The following is a 14246-nucleotide window of genomic DNA, read 5'->3' on the forward strand; positions in this document are numbered from 1 at the left end:
GAGCTATTCCCTTTCCATAGGATTGCTTCTAAAAACGGTGTGTTCGCTGCCCTGCACCACCACCCTGCAAATACTGCTAACGTGCATGCTGGAAGTATAAAAACTCTTTATCTATTAAAAGGCACCATTTTCAGCATAGTTTTAGTTCACACATACAGCTTCAGATACAATTAAGTACGTCTCTCTCGGATGACTTCATTCCCAGATTACCTCTCGTCCCCACCCTCCGAGCCGCGAGCTGCCTGGAGCGGCTCCCACGGGCATCTGCCTCATTCGGCTGCAAAGCTCGTCGTTACAGACAGACAGACAGCCCAAACGGAGTAGAATACAACAAAAATTAGGAAGTGATTATCTTGGAACAAACAGAAGACCCCCCCACAAATACCTCTGGTGATATTCTAGGGGACATTTTACATATTTTAATACTGTTACAAATCTTAGTCTAAGTTTATGGGAAACCACAGGAGTTCAAGTATTTTATTACTGCAAATGCAAACACTATATATATATATTTATATATGCATATACAGAGGAAAAGATTTTTCTTTTGGCAATATTATGGGGGATTTTACAGATTGAGTTTGTACTCAGTGGCTAGCACAAAGTGAAAAAGCCAAGCACTCTTTTCAGTACTTATTTCACTTCTAGCAAGTTTGTGCAACAGATTTCTACTTGTGACCACCAGCATCCAGTTTCTACCCACGGCACAAGGGTATCGCGCTTAACAGATCTCTTCTCCTTGGCCAGCGCACCAAATGCTAAGCTCTCCTTTTCCGAAAGAGTTTTGAAATCTAGTTTAAGTCAGTGGTGTAGAAACGGATGGCAGTCCAATCTAATGCAAGTTAGCCTGCAAGCATCCTGACTGACACTAAAAAGGTCTGAGAATTAGGTGAAATGTTGCGTTGGTCAAGAGGTTCCTGTTTAAAGTGCTCAGAGAAGCTCAGGTGGTCTAGGCAGACAGACATTTTTTGTTTCTTAGTGTTCTGCAGGGACCGCTACTCAGTCTTGAGACCCAAATTAAAACCTAAGAGCACCCCATTTTTTAAACCCAAAATATGGCCATGTCTTTTCGTACCTTATTTTCATTGCCCGTTCACGATATTAGTGGAAATTAGTACAGGATTCTCATTTAGCAACTCACAATTGCTAATTTAAAACCATTAAACTTAGTGCTCACACAGCACAGCTTAGTGTCAGTCAGCATGAAAGTAAGAATTTAAGTGCATTGTTACACATCAATAAACATATATACATGCATAAACATGTTTACAATATATTTATCTTCCTCTGAAAAAGTACACTGATACCTTATTTCACTTGTGCCATTACTGTGTAAATGGATAACATTTTCCAGTCCATGCAAAATAATTTTAAATTAATTGGCCAGATTTCCTTGTTTTGAAAATGGTATGGGTTACTTCAATTCTTCACTGTACATTTAGGAAGACGACAACAAATCAGACAATTCCATTATTAGGGCTCATCGCAGAACTGGGGAAACCAAAAGCAACTCCCAAGTGCTGTACTTTAAAGATTATTTAACTGCAGACTGCTCCACTTCCAGCTGGACAGCCCTGCTGCAGTGTACAAAGCCACAATACTCAGATCTAGGAACGGGTTAGATGTTTTCAGGTCCTGTAGCTTTGGTAGAGGTATTTAGTTTAAAGTTTTACATTCCTCATTTCAATATCTCATTTGCCTTATCCCAGGCTGCAGAAGGAAGGCTTTCCAGGGATTACCATGGGCCACTCAATGCACGAAGGATAACTGCAATTTCAGCTCTGTCTCAGTGAACAGGTTCAGCTCACATGAAGGCCTCAAAGAAGCCAAAAGCTATTTGGGAGGCAAAGGTGCCGGTCGAGAAGGAAAATACTGTCCCTGAGGTAAACATTTTTGCTGTGATGGACGAGGTCCCTGAGGTGGACATTTCTGTTGCGGAGGTGGCGGCCTACAAGGGGGACAGAGAAGCCGTCGTCAGTCCAGGTGACTACACCCACCACGCACGTCCCCCTCCCTCTCGCCTGGCACCAGCACCGCGGCCACTGCAGAGACTCCCCCCGGCCAGCTACGCTGCTTCTCGCAGTCTCAGCTTCCACGCCGTAGACTCATCTCAAAGCCACGGTCAGACTCTGCTTTCCATTGCCTCCAATCCTCAGGGAACCCGTTTGTTAAACACCACTTTTCCCAAAATAGTTTAAAGACCCCCATGAGCTTCCCACCAACACAAGCTATTTCAAAGTACTCCCTCTTGATACCTTGCGCTTTCTGGATACGCATGTCTTATGGCATAGGCTTCACATCTTAGAAATACAATTAAAAAGTAAAACAAAAAATAAAGGAAAACTTTCTGTTCAAAGTTAACGAGAAATGATCCTGTACTTGGCAATAAAGCTCACGAATCGGCAAAATGAGAGACTTGAGTAATTGCTTTTTAAACTGCATATTTCGAGAAGCATTTTATTCACCTGTATGCAGGGCTAAGCTGGCCCCAGAAAAGCATTCTGAAACCTGTTCATCAAAATGTAGCCGTGACAGCGTGTAAAATGAATGCTATGGGTAACAGCACTTTAGTTCCACCACGTGAAATGAAGGAGAAACTTCTTTCAATAAAAGATCAGTCCTGCTTGCATATAATACGTGATGAAATACCCTAATGCTTACAGAGAAGAAGGCAAAGACAATCTATATACATCAGCAACTGCCAATAGTTATTTGCAAGAGCTCAACCAACCTTGTCGGCAGCTTCTGTGGCTGTGGTGCCTGGTATTGCAGAGATGGGTAGTAAGACTGGTGGTAAGCCTGCTGAGGGTGCTGGTTAACTGGGTAAGATGGAACAGGAAAGGTATTTGGTTCCAAATCCTACAAAGAAAACATAACGAGAACGTTCACAAATTTGCCCTTAGGGAATTGCAATATTTGTTTCATTAGTTAAGTGATGTTTAAGACCACTTGCAAGCAAACCTGGAAATGTCAGAGTTGCTCTTTCCTTCTGAGAAACTCAGGAGAAAGAAGCAACATCAGTCTGAAAAGTACTGTTATTTTGGAAACAACAGAACGGCTGATCACGACAAGCGTTTGAATTGTTCTGCAAGCCTGCTTTGGTGAGTTACTGCATTCAGAGAGACAACTGGTCTGCAAAGGAGCGCAGCTAGGGAGCTGGCAAGGATTGCTCCCTTCCTTGGGCAGGGCAAAGGGTTCCAGCGTAAGGGAAAGGCGGTAGCAAAGCAGGTAAACTGCTCGCCAAGCCAAGCACAGCCTGTAGAAAAGCTTACACAGTGGGAAACTGAGGAGTTCCCCCCACACCTTAGGAAATAATTATTCTCTTTGCCTCTTAGCAAAGAGAAAACCCGATTTGCAGAAATGAAAAAATAAAGTAACTTTGAAGCTTTTATTAGGGCAAAAATTATATAAACTGCCTTTAACTGTTACTTTAGAGTAACAGATGACAAATAAAGTAACGAGAAGTAGATCATTCCTACCATGGGTACGCCTCTCGGAGCATAAGGCATGCCGTGTGAAAAGCCTCTGTGGTGGTAGTCTCTCGGTTCGGTTTCTATCCTAGGAGGTGGTGACTGAAGTGACCTGAAACCCAAGTGATTTGGACTGCGTGAGCACATAACCTTGGCAGAATGACTGTGCAGGCTACGAATCCAAGCACTTTGAACCTGCTAGACGGGTTTATACTATCTCAGCACATATCAAATGTCAGGAAGATAATATTTGCCACGAATCTAATAAACATAACCCTTTTTCTATTTAGAACTATGGCAGCTTTATTTTGCCACTTCACACCAAAGGTGGGACCCAAAAATATAAAACCCATCACCAATGCATGACAACAAACATAGTGGTAAAAAGAAAGTTCTCTGCTCCCTCAATTTAAGATGAATTTATCTTATCCGTCATTGCCCAGGGCAAGCTACATGTGTCATCTGATGCGGGGGCCTTTGCCTGCCATCTTGGGACTGGAATATGCCTCCACACTTTGGCACTGCCTTGTGTAAACAAATGCCTATGGACTACTTCAAAAAGGCAGGGGAGAAGGTAAAAGGGAGCCCATACTCACGAATGGCAGCGTGACATTAATCTTCTAAAGCATCGCTTCAGCCTGTCTCTTTTCGCAAATGCCAGAGCAGCAGCTATAAGGAGTGGGAGGACCAGGAAAAAAAATACCAGCAACCCATTTCTCAGCGAGGTGTCTTTGTCTGATGGGGATAAAACGACGGAGAGGAAAAGAAGTATTACATGGTGTTACCGCCACTTGACTCATTGTAGCAGTGAATATTTGGTAGGATTGGTTCTACAACTATTTTCCATTTTTCATAGAAGAAAAACTAAAGAATCTAGTAAGACTGCAAGATATATGCCCAAATATATTGTTTGCTGATTATCTTTTCACAGGGATTGTCTGGTCAAAGATGAAAAAACTGTACGTGCCGCGATACCCCAGGCTATAACAGCATACTGAATTACTAGATCAATACCTAATTTTTCTTCCACTACATTACTGTGAAGATCTTATGAGCTCAACTGAAAGAGAGGAAAACAGAGCTTCTGCCTTTTGGTCTGATCCTAAATTTTCTTCTTCTCCTACCATTGTTTGCTGTAGGCAAGGAACTCAGGTTCTTAACAATCTCTACATTTGTATATGCAGCAAATTTCTCCACTGCAAGCTGTACAAAAAAAGCCCTTCCCTTTTTTTGTCTGATGATTTGAGGCACCAGCCCATGCTTCAGTGTGATTCTCCAGTCTGTTATTGCATCAACATAGCGTCGAGCTTCCCCCAAAACCCACACCATCTTTCAAAAAACAGTCTTCAAGATCTTTCTTGCAGCTCATAGAAAGGACTACATCAGTTCCATCTTCATATACTCCACATGGGCATTGCACAAGCTTACCCCAAATTATAACTTGGATTTGGTTTCCTATTTCATCTTCAAACTGTCAGTGAGAAAAGTAAGCTTCACAGCCTCTTTCAGTTTGCTTTCTCATGTTCATGAATTGTGCTCCCCTGCCCCAGGCACCATTTTCTCACTCTTCACATTCAAACATAGATACATATATCATCCAAGTACACAGGTGCATCATCTTGCCACATCAAACACTGATCTAGTATCTTCCCTGGGGGAAAAACTACATGAAAAAACCCCACAAAATTCCCTTCCCAACTCGCCTTTTCCCTCCACCAAAAAAAACCCCCAAACATCCCTAACTAGAAATCTGCAAACAATGTTGTGTCACAAACCTCTGCATCTCCCCATTTCTTTATTGCGTACCTCTCTTCTTTACCGTAAGTTGTTTGGGGCAGGGACTACATTTGTACTTACTACCAAACAAAGCACACTGTCTGCACTCAAATAATAAACATTACTAAAACAGTGACTTGCCAACATGCGTTGCCCTAGCCCACCTCGGCCAGACGTTAGTCCTGACTGCACCGCAGGTGCACGTGCACCGACCTGCAGATACCAGAACAGGGCAGCTCATCTCTACCACCACTGCTAGAAGCAGCACATCCTTATGGAGATGCAGATTCACATCCATGGATTTGAACCCACATGCTCAGCCAAATTTCACATTTTGTTGGGATCTAAGAATGGAAGGGGCTTCAGTTCCCAGATCGGATACAGAGAAGTCCAAGAGGATCTTGGTCCAAGGTGGCAGAGATCACCTGAAGGCAATTAAACCAGCCCAGTTTCTTTACAGATCCCCAGCATCCCAAGAGAGCGAAGTGCAACACCTTGAGCCCAAAACCTTAACTAATTCTAGTTTGCAAATGAAACCGGGCGGAGAGCCAACCAGCAGCACTGCAGCCACCAGAAGCTGGCTGCTTCAGAGCAACCAGGCACTCTGTGCTCGGCCCAGCACCACCCCTAGCAGGACAGGCCCACAGCTCCGGCGCTGCCTTACGACTACTTGCCGTTGTAAGGAGGTCCGCTGTCCAGACTTCCTCCATAGCCTTTGGTATCGCAGTAAGGAGGGGCCCAGCCTGCTTCACAGTGACAGTTCCTGTTGTTATTGCACACCTGTATTCAGACAGCACAAACGTCAGGGTAAAGTCTATTTAGAAACCTAAGTTTCCATGTATTTAAAAGCAGCATGCAGTAGCCGTGACCGTCAATGCTGCCCCCTCCCTATCACTCAGCCTGGAGAACTTCAACTGGTAACTCCCACATCAATTCTAAATAGTCCTTGGCCAGGCGTCTCGAGATTTCACATGACTGAGCAAGCACAGCATTGTTCAGGGTGAGCTTCCAAAGATTAGCTATCCCAACAGTTTAACGAGAATGGCTTTTTTTTTTTTGGTGAGATGCAGAGTTTCAAATTACATTAGTAATACTGGAATTGGGAATTATTCTTGGCTGGCAAAAAAAATATCTTTTTAAGAGCTTTTGTTATAGGTTATAGATACTGTTATAGGCTGTCTTGCCCAGAGACATTTTATAGAGAGTTTTACAGTTAAACCAAACAGAAAAATTAAGTTACTATCCACCATTTTAAAACTTGCTCAACTTATGTAACTCTGGTCCAATTTTCACTGACTGCTAAAGGCACTTTTCTCATTAACAGTACCAAAAAGTAGCTTTTTATAGCAAAACCCATCCTCAAGAACTCCACAGATTTTTTTAATCATTGCATCTAGCATCATGATTACTTTATTCCACATTAGTTACAGCTTTAAACAGTGAAGGGCGAAAGACTTCCTAAGTGCAAAGAAGACTAGTATATAGACACTATTGATTAAGCACAATTATACCTGGCTCAAACTGGGACCTTTGATAAAAAAAGTCTGGTTATATATTTGCACAGTCACTGGGGTCTAAAAATCTAATGTTCTCGTAGCAACGATGTCAGAGGACCTTATAGAAATGCTGCCAGGTTTATCACAACTTACAGACTTAGCGCTCCTTGTAAGTGGGCTATCAGTAGGAGCGGAGGCTCTTGCTCTACTTACCCCATGTCCGTGACACTGCCTCTCCACGTCACAGTCGTAGTTCAGAACAGAGGCACTCACACACTGGAAGTGCCTGCAGATCTATGGGAATCGAGAAGCACACAAATGAAGCAAGATGGCATTTCACTGACCTACCCTTTCTTTCCCCTCCTGCCCGCTCCACAGCGCACGGCTCTGCAGCCACTCCGTGCTCACGGACCACAAAGCAAGTCTCATACTCATACATGATAAACCCCAACTCTACAGAAACACGTCTGTCCTACAAAAGGCTTCTCAGTATGGGGTCTGAACTGTCACTGGAAGTCTTTTGTCTCTAGTCTGAATGTAAAGGCACAGCAATTATATTGTGCGCAGTAAGGGTATGTGGAATGCACATTCCTCTGCTGGAGCTAAGCTTCTAGGCTTCTTAGTTTAGTTGGATTTTAATTGAAAGTTGTCTTAAAGGCATCTGTGTGCGCCTAGCTCTTCCTGCTCATTGACAGAGCAAAGAGTCTGGCTCTCAACAAACTTAATTTCTTTTGCTTCATCTATAAATGAATGGCTTACTACATTTTTTTATGCACATGCACTGCAGTACTAGGCAGCGTGGGGAACCAATGGACTCTCTCAGTTGCATTAACTACAGGCATCAAAAAAATTAATGGCCATAAATATTCATGAAACAACGCAGCTGATAATTTTATTCACATGAAAACCCCAAAATTATTACTTTAATAAATCACTTTTTTTATTGTTAATTACCTTTCCAGTATCACATTTGGTGCCTTCATTCACCATTCCTGGGTCCGGGACATCAGAGCCTAGCTGGAAATCTACACCCCAGCACGTGGTGCCTCTAATGGGAGTTTGGATAATAGCAGGCTTAATTCCAAAAACAGGCATAGTTTTCACATTTTCACATTGCAGCTTCCCACACATGGCATTCCTGCAACATCAACACATGAATGCTGTAGTGACACTTGAATTTATTCTGAGAAAGAGACTATCACACATTTGATATGATCTTTTCTTCCTACTGGAAAACACTACTTGAAAAATAAAATTGAGGCAACTCGCCAAAAAAAATTGAGCTGGGCCTCATTTCAGTGCTGCAAGAGTATGGATTTATCCCTTCTTTCTGTAAGCTGTTGGGATCTTTACATTAAAGAAAACGTGACTATTTGCTACTCGTTCTTCTGTTACGCGAACGCTTTAGGCTAAGAACAATCAATGATGGGAGATGTCGAACACACTCTCCTTGCCGTAGCCCCATGTCTGAATGCGTGATGCACAGATCGCCTGAGGCCACAGAACACCACACGCACAGGAAACTGCGACATGGGCCCGAAAGCTTCAAACCCAGCCATGGAAGAATTGCCTGAACATGCAAACTCATTTCAAATATTGTGTGCAAGAGCTAAAGCCAGACAATTTAAAATAAAAGTCAACAAAACTTACAACTGCGTAAGTGTGGGGGCTTTAAGTGCTAGTAACAGCTTCAGAAATTAGGATAAACCACATTTTTTCTAAGCTACCTCACTGTGGTTTCAGAATGATGCATACATGTCAATAAGGTTAGATTATGGGATAACATGTCTGTCCCCAGTGCACCTGCTAAAACTCCCCAAACTAATACTACAGCACCCGAATAAGGATTCTCAAGGACACGTTTAGGAACTTCTTGATGCACTGGGCTCAACTCACCAGCTGGAACATTTCTTGTAGTCATGGCCATGGAAGCCACAGTTGCCAAATCTGTCACCCTTGGAATTCACTTCAGCAAAACAAATGTTTGGGGCTGCTTTGGCTTCTGCAAACAACAGCCCGTCCCCCCGACAGAGGAACCAAGTTAAACAGGGACAGAAACATCTCAGATCATCATGCCTCCTTTACCCAGAGCAGTTATCCTGCTACACCTAGTATTTTCCAAACAGCACAGAGAGCTTAAGAACTCAATAGATCCAAACAGTGAAGAGGTTGAAATTGTCAGCACTACAACGTTCCAAGTTTAAAAAGAAAGAGAGAGAAAAATAGTCACTTAACACTGAGTCAGCTATATCTTTTGATATTTTTTCATGGCTTCTTTACAGCCCTATACTCCAGAAGCCCCACTGTAATAGGAATGATCAGTGCAAGAAAATTACTACTTGAATCACCAGCACAGCATTAAATGTAACAAACAAAGAATGTGGGAAGGCTAAGCCATAAATACCACTATTTCAAATCCTCTGCCAAAGCCAGCTGGTCTTTGTTACAGGAAAACAAATAAATATATTTTAAATAAACTTAGTGTATTCTTTTAGCTACAGCTCCCAGAAAAACTGTAACACCGTGCTCTTCCTTACTTGAGCCAAAGATATCCTGACACTGTGCATCGTAGTACTGGCAAACGCCATTGTAACAGTAGGCTTCCTCGTTGTGGCACGGGTGACCGTTCTGAACCGTGAAGTCCGGCTGGCAGAACTGGGACGTGCCGTTGCAGTACTCTGGAAGGTCACACTCGTTGTTACTCGCCCGACACTCGGTTCCTCCAGGAAGGAGCTAAAGAGAGAGAGAGGAGGGAGAACTGCGTCAGAAAGTAGAAACCTTACAGCAGAGACGAACACTGCACCCGACCCCAAATAAAGGGCGTTGATCTGAAGCCCTCGGTGGGCGCCGTGTACACATGACAATTCCCTCTCACAGATGCGCTGGCTAGGCTAATGCTCTCCTTTTCTCAACCACTGAAGAACACTTCCAAATACTACGTTTGAGTCTCTTACCTGGCAGTTTTTACAGCAGTCGCCATATGCACATTCGGCACCAGATCGGAGTCTGCAAGTACCTGGTTCACAGCAAGGATCACTTTCACATTCCTGAAAACAGAAGTGCTGTGAATGTCAAGAAATCGCACTCTCCACCATGCACAGTCCCCTCTCCAGCGAGGGGCACACAAGGCTACCCTGGCAGCATTTGTAAAACACACAAGCTACTAACCTTTGGTGAACCACAGTCACACTCCTCCCCAGCATCTACCAGCCTGTTCCCACAGTACGGGACGCTATAGGTTTCATCAGGCTTCGGGACGTTGAGCAGGCAGCTTCCACCTTTGTTGAGAGTTAGCTTCTCAAAGTCTTCTGCACTGCAGCTGCTGAAGTTCCTCGATCCCCTGCAACAGAGAACATGAGCTTATCTTTAGAAGTCAACCCACAAGCATTCCCTCAGTTTGTAGAACAAGGGTAACATTTGCTTTCCCCACGAGCCGCAAGTGTGACATGACTCTTTGCAAGAGTACTCCAAAGGTGAAAGCAACCTGTAAAAATTAAGCGCACAGGTGGAGAGTTTTGACCCTTGGAAAATGCGTTCCCTTTTGTCAGTTACTTACGATGCTCCAGAGCTCATAATGCAACTGCTTGCTCCGCAGTGACAGACACGTTCATCATCATGGTTCATCCCCAGGTTATGTCCCAGTTCATGAGCCATAATTGATGCAAACATCTGTATACTGATTCTTCCAAACTGCACAAAAGCAAAACAGAAGAAAATTAGCAGACAGCTCATATTGAGAAAGTTGGTGTTTACTTCTGTGCCCAAAACACACTTCTGTCATTCTGTCTCTACAGTAACAGGATTCTCAGACCAACTGTGCCTGCTTTCCAACCAAGTGCATGCCATTTGCTTAGTAACAAGAGCCCTTAGATAAACAAATTTGGGACACTACCTAACCACCTCTACTTCCCAGTGCAGCTGCAACATTAACACAAAAACTAGAGTTTTCCATACCAGCCCAAATCTCCTTAAATACGCAAACTCCAATTCCAGTATTTCTGTCACTAGTCCAAGAAAACAAGATTGCTGTGATTGCCATTTATCTGAGATCAGCAATTCAGTTCATTAACGCTCTGCAATTTCACATAAAGAGGGCAGTCAACCGGCACTGCTCTACGAGTTCATGACTGCGGAGGTCAAGCAGACACCAGAGGACAGATTTGAGAACACCCACAGCTCCCACATACTTCTAAGGCAGGGGTGCTTAAAATGTCAGCAGAGAAATCCTGTCCCTTTGTCATGAGTGCTGCACACTGAGGAGAGGGAAGGCTGAGCAGAAGATGCAGAAGACCACAGAAAAACTGTGATCCAGATATCATGGAAGTGCCAGAAATGGTTGGGGACCACATAAAAGCCCCCACTAAGCCACTTCAGCTTTGTTATTAGAGATTTTCCACTTGCAGGAAGAATTCTGGAGTGCAAAACTCTTATCTTGATCACATTCACAGTATCACTAAAGATATCTCACCACATTAATGCCTCCTGCGTGGCTCTTGGAGCACACTGTTCCAACATAGGCCATTCCAGCTGTGCCACCAAACCCCTTCTTCCTACAGTCACGGGGAGAAAAAGGAAAGGCAATCACCCTGACTGTACAGACACGACCCTGCCAACAGTACAGCCCACCCGCACAGCCACTCAATACATCACTTCTGCTGGTGGGGCACAAAATACTGCTTTTCCAGCTTTCCAGCACTAACAAAGGAGCACTGCTAGGAGCACTGCTATTGACTGCGGCTATGAATGTACCTGTTCAGCTTTATCTTTCTGTTCATGGTTCTTTTATTCTTTTAAATTAAGACGAGAGTTTGCAGAGAAAGTTATCCGCTTCCACATCTTCCCTCTAAATATAGAGAGCTAAATGGTCCACCCTTGCGATCATGTTTTAATTGGCCGATAGCTGCCTTTCTACTATTGCCAAACCACACAGATTTCTTTCCTTGTCAACTTCCTTCTCATTACTGTCTTATTTTGTTTCTACATAGTCCTTAAACCTTATGTGCAACAGCACAATGCACCACATTTTACTTCATATAAAAGAATTTTAAAAATGAGTATTATTTCAGCCATTTCATCCTCATCACCTGAACGGTGCTGTTCTGCTTCGGAGGAGAAGAGGCTCCCAGCTCCTGCGGGAAGGGGAGCTTCTGCTTTGCACGAGGGCAGGCTGGGCTGTTGCCCCGTGTGAAGCAGCGCTCTCGCCTCTGCCCTTTCTTGTACTTTGGGCAGTGACTTCCTAAGGACTGCGCTATCTGCGCGAGCGGGAAGTGCACAGGGGCACGTGTCCTGGAAGCGGGGCAGAGACGACAGCTCAGGAAGCTCTGTGCTAGTTTAAGGCAGCGGGGACGGAGAGCTTAACATCACGTGTCAAAGCTCAAACCATGGGGCTAGCTTCTGGATACCAACTGCAGAAACAACTTTCACTCCATTAAAATGCAACGCTCTGCACCAGGTTTATGCTCATATTCAAGTGGAAAAAGCCCTAGATGACAAGTCTAACCAGTGTACAACCTGACAAAGGATTATCTGAACAGAAGCTTTATACAACACAACATACAACATTGCAGAACATGCTGGACAGAAAAAAAAAAATTGTTACTTAGCAATATACCTGTCAGAGAGGACACTGAATTCAAAGACCACAGAAACCTTCTTAAAAATGCTTCAGTTGACTTGGAACGTTTTCACAAGTACATAAAACACAGCAGATTGCACTGGGTTCTCTGCTGAAATACAGTGGCTACTTTTGATACTAGAGCACGGCTGAGCAGACAGGAATAGAATAAGCTTCTTAAGAGTCAAAGGGAGGGAACTGCAACTCACAGAACAAACTGGGCACTGTCATGTCTCCGGCGCAAAACAAGATTCTTCTCTCGCCACTGTACAAAATTTGCCAGCACATCACCAGCACCTCCGTCTGTGCTAATTATGTTTTCATACTTCCAAATCTCTAGACCAACCAGCACAATGCGGATGTTCAACATGATGTACATCTAGGGAGGAAAAAAAAAGGAGAAATATTTCTGAAGACCTTCAGATAAGAACAAGTGCTCTGGCGTTATGTATCTTATTGCAAGAATCTACTTTTTCTGTTTGGTTTTTGGTATTTTTGGGTTTTGGTGGGTCTTGTTTGTTTGTTTGTTGGTTTTTTTTTTTTTATTTAGTACACAATTCAGATCACCAGAATGCATTTTCCCTGTGATTCAGACTTTTGTTAGCTATAAGAACAATGAGAAAACCCAAAACAGAAATAAAAAGGAGTCTCGATCCCGACAAAAAGCATTGTCTGAAATAGTCAAGTGAAAGACATGCTTTTTCTCTAACCTTGACAAATACTTAAGAATTGCAATAATTGCAACAATCTGCCCTATCTCTCACTGTACGTAGCGCAGGTTGGCAGAGTTCCCTAAATTAATTCTCAAGTATGATGACTGAAGATGAATTTACGGGGTGGAAAATCTTTCATAGTGATGCATTCACCAAAGCCCACTGTCAATAAATATTGCCATCGCTTTGCAGCCCCTGCTCCTCTGGCACTCCTTCAGCACAACACGCAGGCACGACTCTGCATTCTATCAGTCACCAACATGATGGCTGAGGGAACAGGTTAGCTCCTGGCTTGATAAAAACCTGTCTTTCATTCTCACAAAGTGGTAACAGAACAGACTCCAAGGTGGAAGTTTACACAAGTAAACAGAGCTGCAGGGCTGCTGCACACAGCATCATTCCCGCTTACACTCAGCGTAGCTTTAACTTACACTGTCAAGGAAGTTTGCCAGTTGCACCATGTGTTCTCTTACTTCTGTTTCACTCTTCCCAAAATCTTCAAACTGCAAGACAAAGAAACTTAGTCATGACGAGATAAAGACAAGGGTTAGAAAAAGGAACAAAACATTTTAAGACTTGTAACATGAAAAACATTTTTGCCTGGCTCCAAGTCTCCTGTCAAGAAGATGCTGATCGAGACAGCAGCATCGTCATTGCTATTGCTCAACAGCTCAATATTCAAGAGAAAACAGCAAAGGCAGTTTTTGCCACGTGTTTTCCTTACATTATTAGATTCCTTGCTGACAGAAACTCTCCATGTCTGACAGTTTACTCTTTTCCTGAAGAGTATTGCATAGAACATGTTTATTCGGTTTTAGGTTAGCATATTTGCATAACCTTGGCTAAAGCGTCAGCGTCTTTCAACAACCCATTTGGGCGTAACGAAGACCGAGGGCTTTTCAAGCCATCTCCTGGGGAGAAGTTTGGGAAAGTGACACACAATCCCTACCTTTTCTTTATCCACAACTATGAACAGCTCCACATATCTTGTTTGATGTAAGACCGCTCTCTTTCTCTGCGGAAAAAAGTTTCAGACAACTTCAATTTTATTAATTCAAGTGTAAACAAAAAAAAAAATCATGACATGGTCATGTTTCACTCGATACAACTAGTGGTTCGAGAGACACACCCAAAGCACACTGTGCCAAGACAAAACCAAGAAGTGTAATCCAATGCA

General features: G+C 43.3%; 1 protein-coding gene across 1 annotated transcript in view; it reads right to left on the bottom strand.

Moving 5' to 3' along the window:
* Positions 1-1790: 1790 nt before the first annotated feature.
* The window catches only part of LOC104028492 (disintegrin and metalloproteinase domain-containing protein 9), a 28315-nt gene continuing 15859 nt past the window's right edge, over positions 1791-14246 (bottom strand). The window contains exons 7-22 of the mRNA XM_075723917.1: positions 14019-14084; positions 13501-13572; positions 12566-12735; positions 11211-11292; positions 10299-10432; positions 9911-10082; positions 9697-9789; positions 9280-9475; positions 8639-8744; positions 7697-7880; positions 6956-7036; positions 5921-6026; positions 4067-4205; positions 3480-3582; positions 2732-2859; positions 1791-1948 (exon numbers count right to left, since the gene is read on the bottom strand). Coding sequence (XP_075580032.1) covers positions 1834-1948; positions 2732-2859; positions 3480-3582; positions 4067-4205; positions 5921-6026; positions 6956-7036; positions 7697-7880; positions 8639-8744; positions 9280-9475; positions 9697-9789; positions 9911-10082; positions 10299-10432; positions 11211-11292; positions 12566-12735; positions 13501-13572; positions 14019-14084 — 1947 coding nt within the window. The 3' untranslated portion in view covers positions 1791-1833. The remainder of the gene's footprint in view (positions 1949-2731; positions 2860-3479; positions 3583-4066; positions 4206-5920; positions 6027-6955; positions 7037-7696; positions 7881-8638; positions 8745-9279; positions 9476-9696; positions 9790-9910; positions 10083-10298; positions 10433-11210; positions 11293-12565; positions 12736-13500; positions 13573-14018; positions 14085-14246) is intronic.

The sequence above is a fragment of the Pelecanus crispus genome, chromosome 21 (genome assembly GCF_030463565.1).
Source record: "Pelecanus crispus isolate bPelCri1 chromosome 21, bPelCri1.pri, whole genome shotgun sequence".
NCBI lineage: Eukaryota > Metazoa > Chordata > Aves > Pelecaniformes > Pelecanidae > Pelecanus > Pelecanus crispus.